General features: G+C 38.4%; 1 protein-coding gene across 4 annotated transcripts in view; it reads right to left on the bottom strand.

Annotated features, from left to right (window-relative positions):
• LOC127650553 (trafficking protein particle complex subunit 9-like) overlaps nucleotides 1-15,966 on the bottom strand; it is a 245,150-nt gene that overhangs the window by 76,683 nt on the left and 152,501 nt on the right. For all 4 annotated transcript variants that reach the window (XM_052136035.1, XM_052136037.1, XM_052136036.1 and 1 more), the window contains one exon: nucleotides 10,521-10,612. In XM_052136035.1, coding sequence (XP_051991995.1) covers nucleotides 10,521-10,612 — 92 coding nt within the window. The remainder of the gene's footprint in view (nucleotides 1-10,520; nucleotides 10,613-15,966) is intronic.

Genomic DNA, 15,966 nt, shown 5'->3' with positions numbered 1-15,966 from the left:
ATTAATACTCAAATCCCTAACCCTAAGTATAAGCACTAGCAATAGTGATGCTCAATTTAACAAACCACTAATAATCTCCACCATAGTAATGGCTGTGCGTACCCCTCTTTAAACTGCTTTTGAAGACTCACGAAATGGGAAAAGAAAAAAATCATTCGTTTCTGTTCTTTGTGATAAATTGAGGTGGCATGTTCTTTGTTCTCATAGTTGGTGACAGTGATTGCTCCCCTCCCCTTGTTCCCATCTGCCAGGAGTCTGACTAATGACTCATATTTCCATTTGATGGAAGTCCTTCATTCCAGATGTGACCAGTTGATGGCTCTTCACTTAAGCTAAGCAAATTAAATTAAATTATGTAGCCTGCTTCTATCTTTCCCTCTCCCTGTCACTTTCTTCATTCCTTGCCTTCTCCATCTTATAGGTGGATTCAGTTCACATGAATTATATTTATATGGTAAAAAAAAGCCCATGTCTCCATGCAGGACATTTTTATATCAGTCTTCTTTGCACTTTCTCATGAAATATTCACATTAAATTACTTAAAGGAAATCCCAGCTAAGCGTATTCTGGAAAAAAGGACCAAGACGGACTGATGTATCAGACTTGTTTTTTTGTTTTCTCTGAGAGAGTGTCTAGTCCCGTTATAAGTGGCAAGGCTAATTAAGATGAAACAAATTTAAACAAAACCAGCTAGGTTCACACTCTCCAGCCAGTCATTTGGGAAGATTATGATGACGATAATTATTTCATGCTCTTTTAATCCACTACATACATATCTCTTTTCTGCCCCATCTCAAAGACCCCATTCATTTTGGTTTTGATGGATAACAAAAGGTTGTTTTGGTTTTTAGAGCTGGAATGATTGTTTATCTCAGAACGTTTAGAGTAACTTCAAAAATAATGTTCAAATCAGTCTGGTCATTCTCTGTTGACCTCTCTCATCAACAGTCCACAGAACTGCCGCTCACTGGATGTTTTTTGCTTTGGGCACCATTCAGTGTAAATTAGAGAGACTGATGTGAATCAGAATATCAGCAGGTACAGAAATACTCAAATCAGCCCATCTGGCACCAACAATCATGCCATGTTCCTAATCACTGAGATCACATTTTTCCCCATTCTGATGGTTGATGTGAACATCAACTGAAGCTCCTGACCCGTATATGCATGATTTTATGCCTTTACTGCCACATGATTGGCTTATTAGATAATTGCATGGATGAATGTTGGTGCCACACGGGCTGGTTTGATTATTTCTGTAACTGCTGATCCCCTGGGATTTTCACAAACAACCACCTCTTGAATTTTTTATAATCTCTAGAACATAAATTTTTTTCAACTAATATTGATATGTGAACTATAATGGTGTGTATGCTCAATATGGTCATATATCATATCAATTTTGTTCATGTATGGTCATATAATCACATCAACACTATATGCCACAGGAGCCCTATTCCACAATAACACATTGGCAAAACACATTAAATACAAAATTGAGTTATGACAGATTCAGGTCTCTGAACAATCTGAGCTATATTTTGAAGGACTTTTGAAGTATGCATTATTTTATGTATATTTCAATGGCGTTTGGTGGGCACATAGAGTACTCAAAAGTAAGTACTTTGCAATGCCATTGCTAGCACAGTGGCTGAAACTCAATTTGCATACTATAAATCCAATATATAGTATGCAAGATAGGATACGTCATAGTACGCTGAAAGTAGTATGTCAAAGGTGCCCAATTTTCAAAGTATGCATCCTATGCACTATGCAAAGGTGTGCAAGAGTTCTTTGATGCAGTATCAAGATACAATTTAATAGTATGTATAAAGTCATATGTAAGACTTCCCAAAACTGTCCTAGTACATAATTTCCCAAGTACATTGAATGGGAACATGCCCATACTTTCCCAAGTACATTGAATCCTCAATGGCATTTAGCTTCTCACTACAAAATGAAACAGACTGCGGGGACTGTTAAAATAAATTAAAAAAAGGAAGAGAGATGGTGAGAACTCTAGAAAAGTGGCTGTGGGTAAGGAAAATAATGTACAACTGCATGGTTTCTCACATATATTTGTTGCTGTTTTGTTTAGTAACCTTAATTACCACCTACTGAGAGCAAATAAGACAGTGAGGCCAATACAGTTTAATTAGCACGTATGGACATCTTTGTAAAAGGCCTAACAATTTCACAAATCAGAAAGCATAAAACTTTTTGCTCAAAAGAACCTAATCTAGTAGGATAGTATTGATGTCGACCACACTCAAGGGAGAGGAAACAATGGGAAGGCACGATTGGACAGAACACCCATTGTTACATCACAATGGGTACTGTATTCCAAAAATGTTGATTGGATGGGATTGGGGCAACAACACTGTTGCTGATAATGAGACAGAGACATGCAAAAACAGACTCCAATTTAAAAGCATCATAAGGGATCCAGCTGTACCAAAATGAGCCATTTTTTAAATCCTGCCACTCAAAAAAAGTTGTTTAGGAATTGTTCACCATGGCAACAATTGGATAATCCTGGGCCGGGTCAACACTCTAGCATAAGAAGGATCAAAAGAGACTATAGTGAGTTGAGCTAGATTAGCTGTTCCCCTTCAAGCGCACACATTTAATATGTTTCAGTAGCATTTGTTCACCTTTTAAAGCACCCATAAAGTTGCTGGTAGCATCTAATTTTCCCACAAACCTGAAAGGGCACACGGTCCAATTAGTACAGTGCTGGAGTCAGATACAAATACTATAGTGCATTCTGGCTTGTCTTTGCAAAAAGAATACAGATTTAAGTTGGGGACATTATTAATCATCGATTACACACCATGACAGGAGGTAGGGAATTAAAGAAAGGAAGGAGGGAAGGAAAGAAACATTCTGAAAGAAGTAAAGAAAAGGAACGAAAGATGATGGGAAATCCAGAAGGGAGGAAATATGAAAGGAAGGAAAAAAGGTTGGAAAAAGGAGACAGAAAAGGTTGGAAGGAAGGAAGGGTGATAGGAAGGAACGAAAGATGATGGGAAAGCCAGAAGGGAGGAAATATGAAAGGAAGGGAAAAAACAAGCAAGAAAGGAAGGAAAAAGGAGACAAAAAAGGTTGGAATGAAGGAAGGATGATGTGAAGGAATGAAAGATGATGGCTAAGCCAGAAGGGAAAAAACAAGAAAGAAAGGAAAAAAAGGTTGGAAAAAGGAGACAAAAAATGTTGGAAGGAAGGAACGAACGAAAGATGATGGGAAAGCCAGAAGGGAGGAAATATGAAAGGAAGGGAAAAAACAAGCAAGAAAGGAAGGAAGGAAGGATAAAAAGGTTGGAAAAAGGAGACAAAAAAGGTTGGAAGGAAGGAAGGATGATAAGGAACGAAAGAAGATGGGAAAGCCAGAAGGGAGGAAATATGAAAGGAAGGGAAAAAACAAGCAAGAAAGGAAGGAAAAAGGAGACAAAAAAGGTTGGAATGAAGGAAGGATGATGTGAAGGAATGAAAGATGATGGGTAAGCCAGAAGGGAAAAAACAAGAAAGAAAGGAAAAAAAGGTTGGAAAAAGGAGACAAAAAATGTTGGAAGGAAGGAACGAACGAAAGATGATGGGAAAGCCAGAAGGGAGGAAATATGAAAGGAAGGGAAAAAACAAGCAAGAAAGGAAGGAAGGATAAAGAGGTTGGAAAAAGGAGACAAAAAAGGTTGGAAGGAAGGAAGGATGATGAGAAGGAACAAAAGAAGATGGGAAAGCCAGAAGGGAGGAAATATGAACAAAATCAAGAAAGGAAAGAAGGAAAAATGTTGGAAGGAAGGGTCACAAATTTAAATATTTTCTTCTGATTGATTTATCAAAAAAATAAAAAATAAAAAGCTGGTCACAAAGGATTTCAAGAGTTGCTCCGAAGAGTGCAAAGACAAAGAACATTAAACCAATATAATGAAGAATGAAGTCCCAAAAATCCAATGAAACACAGGACAGAGCACACAGCAGCCAGTGGCCTACAGAACAGAGAGAGAGCAACCAATCACCTGCAGGACTGAGAACATGGCAACCAATAAAATACTACAAAAACACAATTAAAAATATCTACAGTACAGGTAGCAAAAAAGTTGCTACAGGTGGCTCGGCTTTTGAAAACAAACTTTCAAAGGTTGCTGTGAAGACTACAAAAATAAAAGAGAACAACAGCAAATAAATGCAGGATATAGCACAGATCTGCAATTAATAAGCATTAAAGAGCAGATATCAACCAATGAAATGCAGGACAGAGTGAAGAGCAACCAATGAAATGCAGGCTAGGTCACAGAGTAGCAAATGAGCTTCTGGGCTGTATCTATTTCACACAATAAACAAGCTGCTCGATTTCTCCTCAGGAGCTGCATGATAAACGCACATCCTAACACACTCTCAGGTATATACTCACATAGGCATCAAATCAGTGGCTGAAACTGACAGTGCTGTGTGGCCCCTCTGTGCAAATGATGAGTATAACCAGAAGCCAGGATGGTTGCCATGGTAACGCAGCATGCCGCATAGTATCTGCTCTTTATTTAAAAGGACCAATACTGTAGACTCAAGAGCGGAAATGAATAAAATATTTGTTTTTTTGATTACGGCACTAACGCACAATTTGAGACTCATTTCAGTTGTGCTGATAATATTTCTCAAATATAACACATTAAAAGCATCAAGTACTTAAAATGATGAAGCATCAGTATGTTGATTAAAATGTTTTGGATTTTTGTGTAATGACTCCTTGCAACATAATGCATGCATGCTCTCTGATCTACAACACACAAAACTGCTGTAACCAACCACTCCTAATGTATCAAATAAATTATTTGATACATTAGGAGTGGTTGATAATTAGGGAAATTATTTAGACTGTTTGCATTAGAAGTTAAAAGCCAAAAGACTGGATTTCTAATGCATGATGTTTAAGTAAACATGAAATGGTATTCACTATCCATTTAACATCAGTACAACATGATTTTCAGCAAAGGAAAAACATTGTATGGGAGTTGATTAGAACTCTCTCAAAGAGTTTATTTTACATATATTTATTATCCCCTCTTTCACCCATTGTTATCAATGTCTTTCCAGACTTGACTCTCTGGTCTGTCTGAGTTCAGCGCATTGGAGAGAGAGAGAGAGAGAGAGAGAGAGAGAGCCATATTCATACGAACCATAATTTAGTTCTGGAAAAACACTCTTAAAGTTTAAAAGTGTGGTGTCGTTATACTTTTTAATAATCCACCATCTAAAATGCAATGACCCAGAACAGGTCTCACTGAAATGAGCGTGAATTTAAGACACATGACGTGTCAGTCTTTAGCACACAGCTTAACTTAGTCATAAAATGAAGAGATCCCTCTATATGCTCTAAAGGAGATGCATAATAGTGATGAGACCTCTCTCTGAGCGGATCTCAGTGTATGTGAGTACATCTCGATACAGTCACAAAGTGAACTGGCTCTCTTCTCCACGCCCAGGAAAATCACCTCCAATGAGGTTTTAATAAACAGTCCAGCAGTTTTCACATCTCTGATAAAGACTTGAGATTGAGGGGGAGAGAGAGAGTGTGTGTGTGTGTGTGTGTGTGTGTGAGAGAGTGTTACAAAAGTAACTTGCCAAATGCGAGTAAAAATGGGCTTTGTCGAGTAATTAAAATAGAGTTATTACCTAATGTTTAAACAGCAATTTAAGAATGATATTCTGACCCTCAGTTTTTTTTTTTTTTTTGCATTGTTGATGTAACCAGTCCTGCTCGACCCGCTCAGAGAGGATTCAAACCAGCATCAGCCAGCATGGGAGGCGGGCGCGCTAACGAGGAGGCTAAAGGCTACAGCCTCTAGCGTCAGTCATTAGTGCACCTCTTGAGGCCAGGGGAGTGAGGTTTACACACTGCACAGCTATCACATACCAGCTGGGTCCTGTTCCATTGACAATAAGTGGTGACATATTGGGGGGTATTTACACTTGGTCACTTCATGCGTTTTTGCTGATCAGATTCCTATCCAGTCATGAAAAGACAAAGTGAAAATGTCCTCCAAGACAAAATCGACGCATGAAACACATTATATTCGAAACTCGGTCAAGAGTAAATGCATCTGGCGCTTCAAGCCACATATGTTAACTCTACTCGGCCCAAAATAGTGCTACGTAACTTCAGCATAAGGAAAATGCGAAATCATTATATATAATAACGAAGAAACGGATGCACATTGTAGGAGAGACAGAACTTCTTCCTTTATTTGATGCAGATTGCTGACAAAACAAACTAAACACTGACAATGAGCACAGCCGATACGCATCACGCATCTTACCAACTACAAGCCCAGAGGGATAAATACACAGCGCACGCACAATCCAATATGTGCACACGATACATTTACGATACAATTACTTGGAATCAAATAATAAATCACATGCTGCCCAGCATTAGCATAATCACTGAAGTAAACTGTTTTATTTGCATACATTGAAGATCAGATTTACACTAATCGAGCACTTTATTAGGAACACATGCATACCTACTTATTTATGTGATTATCTTATCAGCCAATAGTGCGGCAGCAGGGCCATACATGAAATCACGCAGATAAAAATGTGATCTCAACGAGTTTGACTGTGGCATGATTGTTGGTGCCATATGGACTAGTCTGAGTATTTATGTAACTGCTGATCTCCTGGGATTTCTACACACAAGTGTCTAGAGTTTACTCAAAATGGTGCCAAAAACATCCAGTGAGCAGCAGTTCTGCGGACAGAAACGCCTTGGCAAGGCATTCAAAAAGCCTGACTAAAAGGCTACGGTAACTCAGATAACCCCTCTGTACAATCGTATTGAGCAGAATAGCATTTAAGAATGCACAACACATCAAACCTTGAGGCGGTTTGGCTGCAACAGCAGAAGACCACATCGGGCACTTTATTAGGACCATAGTGTTCCTAATAGAGTGCTCAGTGGGTGTATGTCCTTTTGGCGAAGACACAGTGATGTGGCCAATTGTAAACGGAATGGGCTTATTTAATCAGATAGCAATCCGATCAGTAAAAATGCATAAAGTGACCAAGTGTAAATACCCCCATAGTTGTGATCAGAGTCGGGTAGTAATAGATTACATGTAATCTGCATGAAATAATCACAATTTGTAATTTGATTACATTACATTTGTAATTGTGTGTATTCAAATGACAGTTTATGGATTACAAGATTATATTACCTATCTGCCAGCAGCAATATCTCCATAATTACGGAGTTATTGTCCAGTTATGGCTGCTGTCCATAATTATAAACACTCTTCTGTTAAAACGCTTGTTGAAAAACATTTCAAAGGTGCCGGTTGCATGTCCTTTTACACCATGCAATTCTTAAATGAAAGGAGTGTTAATTGGTACTTCATACATTTAAAATTAATCATATGCTTTATAAAACATGCAATAAGTAATCAAAAGCAATCAGATTAGATAACCTAAAAGTGAACTCTATAAGATTACGATACTGGATTTCAGTTCACGTTCAGTACCTGCTTATATTATGTTCAGTACCTGCTTATATATACAATCATGAGAGGTCTGTGAGTGACACAATCACCTGATTTTCCATTGTTTATTAGCAAGTTTGCCATTAATATACAAGTGAAATACAGCTAAACAATTACATTGTAATAGGACAGTATTAATAGTTTTTTTATATATCAAAATTGCGCCAAGTACAATCTATGGATAGCAGGAAAAAAATTATGGGCCGTAAATTTTTTTAAATTCTGCTGTCATTGACAAGTGTGCCAAAAGTTATATTTGGACTATTTGCATTTGGACAGTATTTGTGCAAGGCCAATTCACATTACGACATACACACGACACAGGGCCACTGACAGCAGCCTGGAACATGCAAATCTAATAAACACAGATATAAAAGATCACATTTTGATATGGAACATGCTTCGTGTCAACATCGCACACATTGGTGAGACAAACATGTATGAGTTCTCATAAGCATGTATTAAGAGTGTTACTGGTAGATGGAATAAACATGATGAATGTGTGATTGGTTTGAATGGTGCTGTCCGCCCTCCAGCTGAAGGGGTGGATGATGAGGAGACGGCAAAGAATCACGACTGCAGATCCAAAAGCAGAGGAAGCACATGAAAGGGTGGATACTGATAAATATAGACACTGGTTCGAGCTTTAATCTCTGAGTGCCATCGAGAGATGCAGAGAGAGGTTAAAAACAGCAATCTATCAGGGAAGAAATCTTCAGATGATCCAGACCAAGAAATGCCAATCTGCCTTTCAGATACCTCCTATGATGCGCTCGTTGGATGTATATATGGGGGTATTTTTACCAGCTGAGAACAAACGAAGAGTTAATCAAATGTGTAAAGGAGTCAAAACAACGGCAGGAATTCCTCCATTGCACACACAAACGAAGATATGCTGCAAGGACGGCTGACGGGCTGCTCCGACGCCTGTACCGAACTGTAATGGGCAACATAGCTCCTATGATGAGAACCACCAGGTATGCTTCAGGTCAGTATTAAAGCAAATTACTTCCTGTTTTTGGTCCGTTTAGACGTCTTTGGTCCATGTTACGTTCCATATATTAATCGAACCGCACCAGAGTTCATTTGGAAGCGGACCGAGACCCACTATTCAGTCTCGGCCCGCTTGATTGGTGCACACCAAGGTTCGGATGGCAGCGTTCAAACTTGTTCAAATGAACCGCACTAACAGAGCAAATCGAACCAAACCTGCCAAGTGTGAACACACCCTTAGAGGCCATTCACACAGTTTTGCATCCATCTGGTTTTAATGGCTTTTCAATGTAAACATTGCCCAACGGACATCTTTGACCGTCACGCCACATCTTGCTTTTGTTTCAGCATCATATTCAGTGCCATGTTTTTAAGGAAGCATTCAGTCTGAATGGCCCCTAAAACCTGCTGGTCTCGAATCAGGAACCACTGAGGGGTAGGATAACGTCCTTGCCAAATCCAGTTTTCAAAACAACAATTCAAAATGCAAATCAAAATGGCGCAAAACTATTTAAACAGCTCAAATTTTAATCACATCCGTCTACACTGGAAACACATTATGAGGTGTCGCTGCAATTTTCGGAACACTTGTTTTTTTTCTTACTCTGCACAGCGACTCCAGAAATAAATGTATTTTCAATTCTATCTTCTGAATGTTATTATCAAAGATCATGACAGCATAAAGAAGCTGAATTCCATTACTTTGTTTGTTAAAACATGTTCTCAAAACTAGGGATGTGCCCGCAGCTGAATACCTTATTGGGAAAGGCACGAATAATGACTTCAAAACGAATAGTTAATTAATCAGAACAATAGAAGAAATATTCGGAAGACTGATCATCCAACAAGCACAGGTATAAAGCGATAATTTAAATAAACATATCGAAATTTACAAAGCAATGATGAGTCTGTGAAGCCAATATTACTACACTGTAAACCTATGAATGAAAATGCACACAACGTGATTTCAAGTTCAGGTCGGATGGCCGCAGTCTCGACTCCGCTTGTTGTCTCTGTTAATTGTGCGCGTCTTAGAAATCAAAGCTTAAAAAGAGTATTAATTGAAATGTCTGATCTGCAACACATTGTAACAAGGTAAAAGGAGGAGTTGAGAACTGACTTGACAAAATATATAATAGTTGAATATAAAACAGGTGTCGGACAGCTGCCCTTAACTCTCTCTCTGTCACACTGCCATCTCCGGTCGGCCCTTATCCTTCTCGGAGGCTTTATTAGCCTGATTAGGGGCCGGGTGTGCGGAATCACGACCCACCCTGCCACACATGTTAACACCAAATGTTTCACAATATTCACACATAAGGATTTATAAACCAACCTTAGCATGATGTTTAATTCCTGACCAGAGAAGTGATGATTTTATAGTGGAGCTTGACTGGAAGTTGACCACATTTATATCCACATTAATGATTAAGGTAATTATCTGGTTAATCTTTTAAAAATAGGCCTACTTTATATACAGAAGCTATAGCCTGAATGTAAGGGAGCTACATTTTAAAACTAGCGTTGACACACTTCCAGTTTAAGTCATGCCCCTATGTGGTTCTATCCGAATACAGATACAGATCACTTTGTCATAGTAACCGTTACATATATGGATACAGATAATGGCTTCACTGCACACCCCTCCAAAAAACTATAAGTAAGATTCATAAGCAAAGACTGCAATGTGGCATGTTTGTTGTGGGCAGGTTATATAGTAACAGTCAGTTACGTCATCGTTCGGCTCTCAACTTGGTGGAAATTCAGGATGTTTCTAGGAGCGGTCGACCACCAGTACAGGCAACACAAACTCCCTCACACTGTGTCCAACAAGTTCTAACACTTCACTTGATTCAGTAACCATTACAAATGCAAATAAGAAACATGACCGGAGACCAGTTCCACATCTGCTGCTGGATGGGAATAACCTTTGAAAGTGAATATATTTGAATATAGATATGAGTGAATGAGTGATCAGGACACTGTTCTTACCCCACTGTAGAGGGGCCAGCTGCAGATGTTCCAGAACGAGTTGGTTGAGGACGCCCTCCACACTGGCCTCTCCATGACGCTGAAGCGACGAGTGCAAAATTTGTCAAGGAAAACATGACTGAAACATACATACATACTGATAATCGTACTAATAGAGAGAGAGAGAGAGACTGGGGCATGGGTGTATCTTGCAACATGGTGACACGGGAAATCGTCATGTTGCTTTCGAAAGTTCATGTCCCATAAAATCAACCCTATTGTGCAAAATTACTATACTTAAGACCATCCTCCATCAGATATTTTTGCATCCATTCAGATATGAACAAATGTATATCTAGTGCTACTGAGTGAATTGCATTTTCACTCTTACACTACATTTTTAATTCACTGATGGTTAGGTTTAGGGTAGGGGTTTGGGTACACTTAATAGAATTTGCATTCCTGTTAACTCCATTAAATCATTTACATCTAAAAATACAATTGGATTGTGGTGCCACTCTGTGGACATCTCAACCAAAAACTGGAGCTTCGACGTAACCATTCGTTCCACAACACTTCCAGTTTCGGCCACTGGAGGCAGTGATTTGATATTCGACATTCAAAAAGCAGCAAAAACACTTGACCTAGTGTTGCTCAATTCACAGTGCTGGTACATTGTTAATTTATCAATACCTTCCTTTGACAACCAATAAAAATGTATAGAAAAAAAATTGAAAGGAATTGAAAGGGTGAAACAAAATGGAGTGTGGAATGATGGACACTTCATACACTCAGTGCACATTGCTTGCCATACATACCGGAAGGGGGGGCCCCATGATCCCAAGCTGTGTGAATATGTATGTTGTTCAAGATACAAGTGTTGAACTGAGGTTGGCTAACACGCCAAAACTAGTGGCAACAATTCCGTCAGCTGTTAAACAGCGAACACTTCCGTGTGGTAAGATTTTTTTTAAGAGTTTCATTTGGGATGATACAACAATTTGAAAATGAATACACTACATGCCTGAGTGCATAGTATATTTTGTAAGTGCATAGTGTATAGTTGTGGAAACGGCTAGAGAAGTTTAAGTAGAGGATAGCATGTCACACCTGAATAACATGGGTACAATCACAGCTTGCTTTCTATTCTGGTTGCTGCCCGACACACTGCTCGAGTCTGTGTTTGTAGCTTAGTAGCCTGCATAGCATTTTTTACTCTTCTACATTCATATTTTTATTCTTAATCTTTGACATTTTACTTTAATTTATTTATTTGTTTTTTTCCCCTTCTTTTCTACAGTTTCAACTGCGTGTATTTTACCTGTCGCATCAGTTTTATTTCTTTTTTTGTTTTCTTTTTTTTCCACTTGTCCACATTTTGCATTTCGGCTGCGTGCATTTGTTTTATTCGTATTATTGCACCAGCCTCAAACCTCTGCTGATCAGGAACCACCACAACAACAGCAAACAATTGCATGAGGGATTCACACTTATCTCATACCCTTTCTGATCAAGAACCAGCATTACAACAACAACAAACAAATGCAGTAAGTCATGGCATACGCTCATGTTGTCGCTTCATGCACTACATGCCACATGTTTACTATAGCTTCTTCCGTCAGCAGTGAGGAATTTAAATGTGATAAAAGGAATTAGTCAGGCTGACAGAGAAGGTTAAAGAGTTACAGACACTCTTCCAAACACAAGTGGATGTCAGTGAGAAAGAGAAGCTGGTAGATTCTGTTTCGGATGCAGATAGTACAACGAGCACACATACTTTGGTTCCAGCTGTATAGCCCCCACAGTAGGGCATCTGGGTGACGTCTAGGTGGCATATTCACTCTGCAAAGTGACACCACTCTCTAGGATTTCGAATCGAAACATGTTGAAAGTGCCCTGGTAATAGGTGATTCTATTGTAAGGAACGTGGAAATAGGGACTCCAGGCACTATTGTTAATTGCATTTCGGGTTTTGGGTGTCTGACTTAGATACAAATTTAATGGCTAATGTTAGATGTAGATTGGCTTAAACATCAGTCTGCATCCTGCCTTGAGACGTCACACAGGTCACATAAACTAAAACACATCGAGACTGTATCACCTAGATATCATATAGAGACTGTGACACACACTACAAAAGTTGCTAAAATTATATTATGCTGATGTCAAAAAACTAATTATTATGACCTCAAAACTAGATTATTGTAATGCATTACTGGGAGGATGTCCTGCAAGTTCAATAAGTAAACTTCAATTGATTCAAAATTCAGCAGCCAGAGTGCTGACTTAAACCAAGAAATTTGATATTAGCCCCATTTTATCATCATTGCATTCATAATTTCAGATTAATTAAAAAAACTCTGTTAACTATGTACAAAGCTTTGAATGGTCTAGCTCCAAAGTACTTAATTGAACTTCTACCACGCTATATTCCATCACGTTCATTACGATCGCAAAATTCTGGCCTGTTAATAGTACCTAGAATATCAAAATCCACAGGAGGTGGTAGATCCTTTGCATATTTGGCTCCTAAACTCTGGAATAGACATTTTAACACTGTTTGGGACTCAGATTAAGTCTAGACTAAAGACTCGTCTCATATTCAGACAGGCATATTTTATTCATCAACTCATAATTAGGTTGCATTAGTTAGGTCTGTCGGAACTGGAAACACTTCTCATAATCTATAACTCAGCAATAAATTTAATGGCATGTACTCTAATAGTTTTTAATTTGTTTCCCTGTCTCGACCAAGTGTTACCAGAGTCGGTCAGATTCAGCTCTTTTCCCACTTAGTGTCGGACTCCACTGCTACATGTGAATGATGACTAACTGCAGCCAGTGCCAGCCAGAAATCACTTCAGTCTACTACAATGGACTACAAAGGATGAACTGATGCCAACTCCAACCATAATACATGGGACATTTAATATGTCACTACCTGAACCTTGAATTTAGGATGGACCTCACCAAACCTCACTGAAATGACCTGCCGGTTCAACTGCGATGCACCTCACTGATCTCTGCCTGCATCACCTTGGTCTAATGATAGACTACATTCTTAAAAGGAATACATAGACTATCAATTGCAAACAAAAGCCTCCATTAGCCAACAACAAGGACAATTGCATCTATGTGGATTTCTGCAGTTATTCCAGGATGGACTTCAAAGACATTAGTCATTAATTTTACAGTTCATACAACATCTTTGTTTAAACACTGACTCTTAACACTTACTTAGATTACTAATTTTAAACCATGACTTGCACTATACACAAAAAAACTAACTATTCACAAACAAACTAATATTGGCATATTGGCACCACAGTGAGTTTGGTTTCTCCCAAGTTTATTTTCTCCATTAATCACCATCTTATAGATTTTTCCTTGCCACAGTCGCCTTCAGCTTGCTCACTAGGGTTCTAAATACAATTATTATTATTTATTTATTTACTAATTTATTTGTATAAACAATGTACAATTATATTTAATAAAATTACACAATGACGACCTAAGACTTTAAAGACATTTTCTTTTAAAGCATGATTTTCAGTAAAACTGCTTTGAAACTGTGTGTTGGGAAAAGCACTGTAAAAATAAAACTACCCACAAGTGTCTGGCTGGTTGACTGGCACAATGGCATCTCTGACCAGCGGTAACTTTGAACTCATAAACACAAAGGCAACACTCATCTTCTAACTGTTACTCTCTCTTTCTCTTACGCTCTCTGCCTTCCTCTCTTTCTCTCCTTTCATATCACTGTTTTACCCCACTAATCATGCCCGTGTTTCTACACAACAGATCAGTCATACTGATGTCATGTATCTGTACATGCACACATCACTGCTCAGGACTTTATCTCTTTATTATTTATTATTTCAAATATTTATTAATTTGTGAGTGTCATTCAGCCTACGCAGTGGCAAGTGAACAGAACAAGTGCTGGTAATCACTAGGGTGTTTAAACGCTATTAAAATGAAGGAGTATACAGCAGAGATAGCTCTGCTCAGATCAGAAGCATGCACGTCTGATCACAGGGTTTCAGTTTCCTCAAATGAACTGGAAATGATGAACGGCAGTTACTAAACCAGAGTGCAACCCTGCGCTCTCTCTGAAACTCACAGTCATGGACGAAAACAAGTAGTGTGTTGTGATAGTTGTGGTAGTTTTATAATAAATTTGTTTATGACATCATTGAGAGCAACAGGATCACACAGGAAGTTGGCATGTTGCTTCCAAGAGTTTCAGTACCTTAGGAACGTCCACAATATGCCAACTCCCTGACATGCAGCATCTCCTATTAGACATTTTTTTCATAGACACCAGCATGTTAAGCACCATTGTGGTGCGACTGGAAGCGTGTTGCGTCAAAACCATGAGTCTGTATCCCGTGTTGAAATCAGTTTGTATAATCAATGAAAAGCACGATTCAGGGGTTGCATTTTTTCCCCCCTAACATTAAATTTTATTCCACCGATGGTTAGGTTTAGGTTTTATGTTGAGGGGTACAGTTGAAATAAGCTTTACTTTTCACCATTTTACATCCTGTACAACTGAAAACAACTCTATTCTTAACTCGCTTTTGGCACACCTCTGTGGACATTTCACCAGGAAAATAGAGCCCATACGAGCCCGTACGCCCAATTACACTTACCACTTTGGCCACTGGGGCAGTGTTTTGAACTTCGGCAAGCAAAGACCGATTTTCGCTAAAGAAAAGTCAACCTACGGTTTCAGATGCCAGTGAGATCAGTCTGTTTAGAGACTGCATGGAATATTTGTACTTTTACTAACTAATTTTTCAACAAACTAGTGAAGGCAAAAAGGTGATTAAGAATGAAAAAATGAAAGCTAAAGTTTACAGTTTTTCTTAAACAGTAATATCAGTTTTAAACTAACATCACGATTCTGCATTGAAATTTCCAATTAGTTATCGATTCGTTTTTTTTTTTTAAATGGTGTAGGCAGGACAAATATTATGGATACAGCTTAGTGCAATGCAATATGCAAAATTTTTTACACTAAAGTTCAGAAACATTTTGGGAACATAAGTGTCCATAAGTTGCAATGAAAACATGCAACTTTTATATATACAATGAAAAAGTGTGTTTAAGTTTGTGTAAATCATGAGGTGTGACTAGATTCTCACCCATAATAGTCACTTTCACTCATGAAATCTTTCAAATTGCCTTTTTTTTTTTTTTTTTTGTTTATACCCATCAAAACCATTTTCACAACACAAACTTTCCACAGGTTGTTAATATTTTCTACTGTCACATTGACAATGTCAATGCATGCTTAAACGCTAAAGCTTTTTCCACAAATCAGTATGGATCAATACAGACATTTTTTAGCAATGCCACACCTACTTATGCCTGAACTGATTTCCCAGCATTTTACCCAGGAGTCCTGTTCCCATATGACCTCTTAAAGTAAAGTGCCATTAAATTAGGCTATCTGTGCAAA

This window comes from Xyrauchen texanus, chromosome 10 (genome assembly GCF_025860055.1).
Source record: "Xyrauchen texanus isolate HMW12.3.18 chromosome 10, RBS_HiC_50CHRs, whole genome shotgun sequence".
Classification (NCBI taxonomy): Eukaryota; Metazoa; Chordata; class Actinopteri; order Cypriniformes; family Catostomidae; genus Xyrauchen; species Xyrauchen texanus.
The sequence above is the reverse complement of the archived record's forward strand: the minus strand, read 5'-3'. Positions and strand labels throughout refer to the sequence as shown.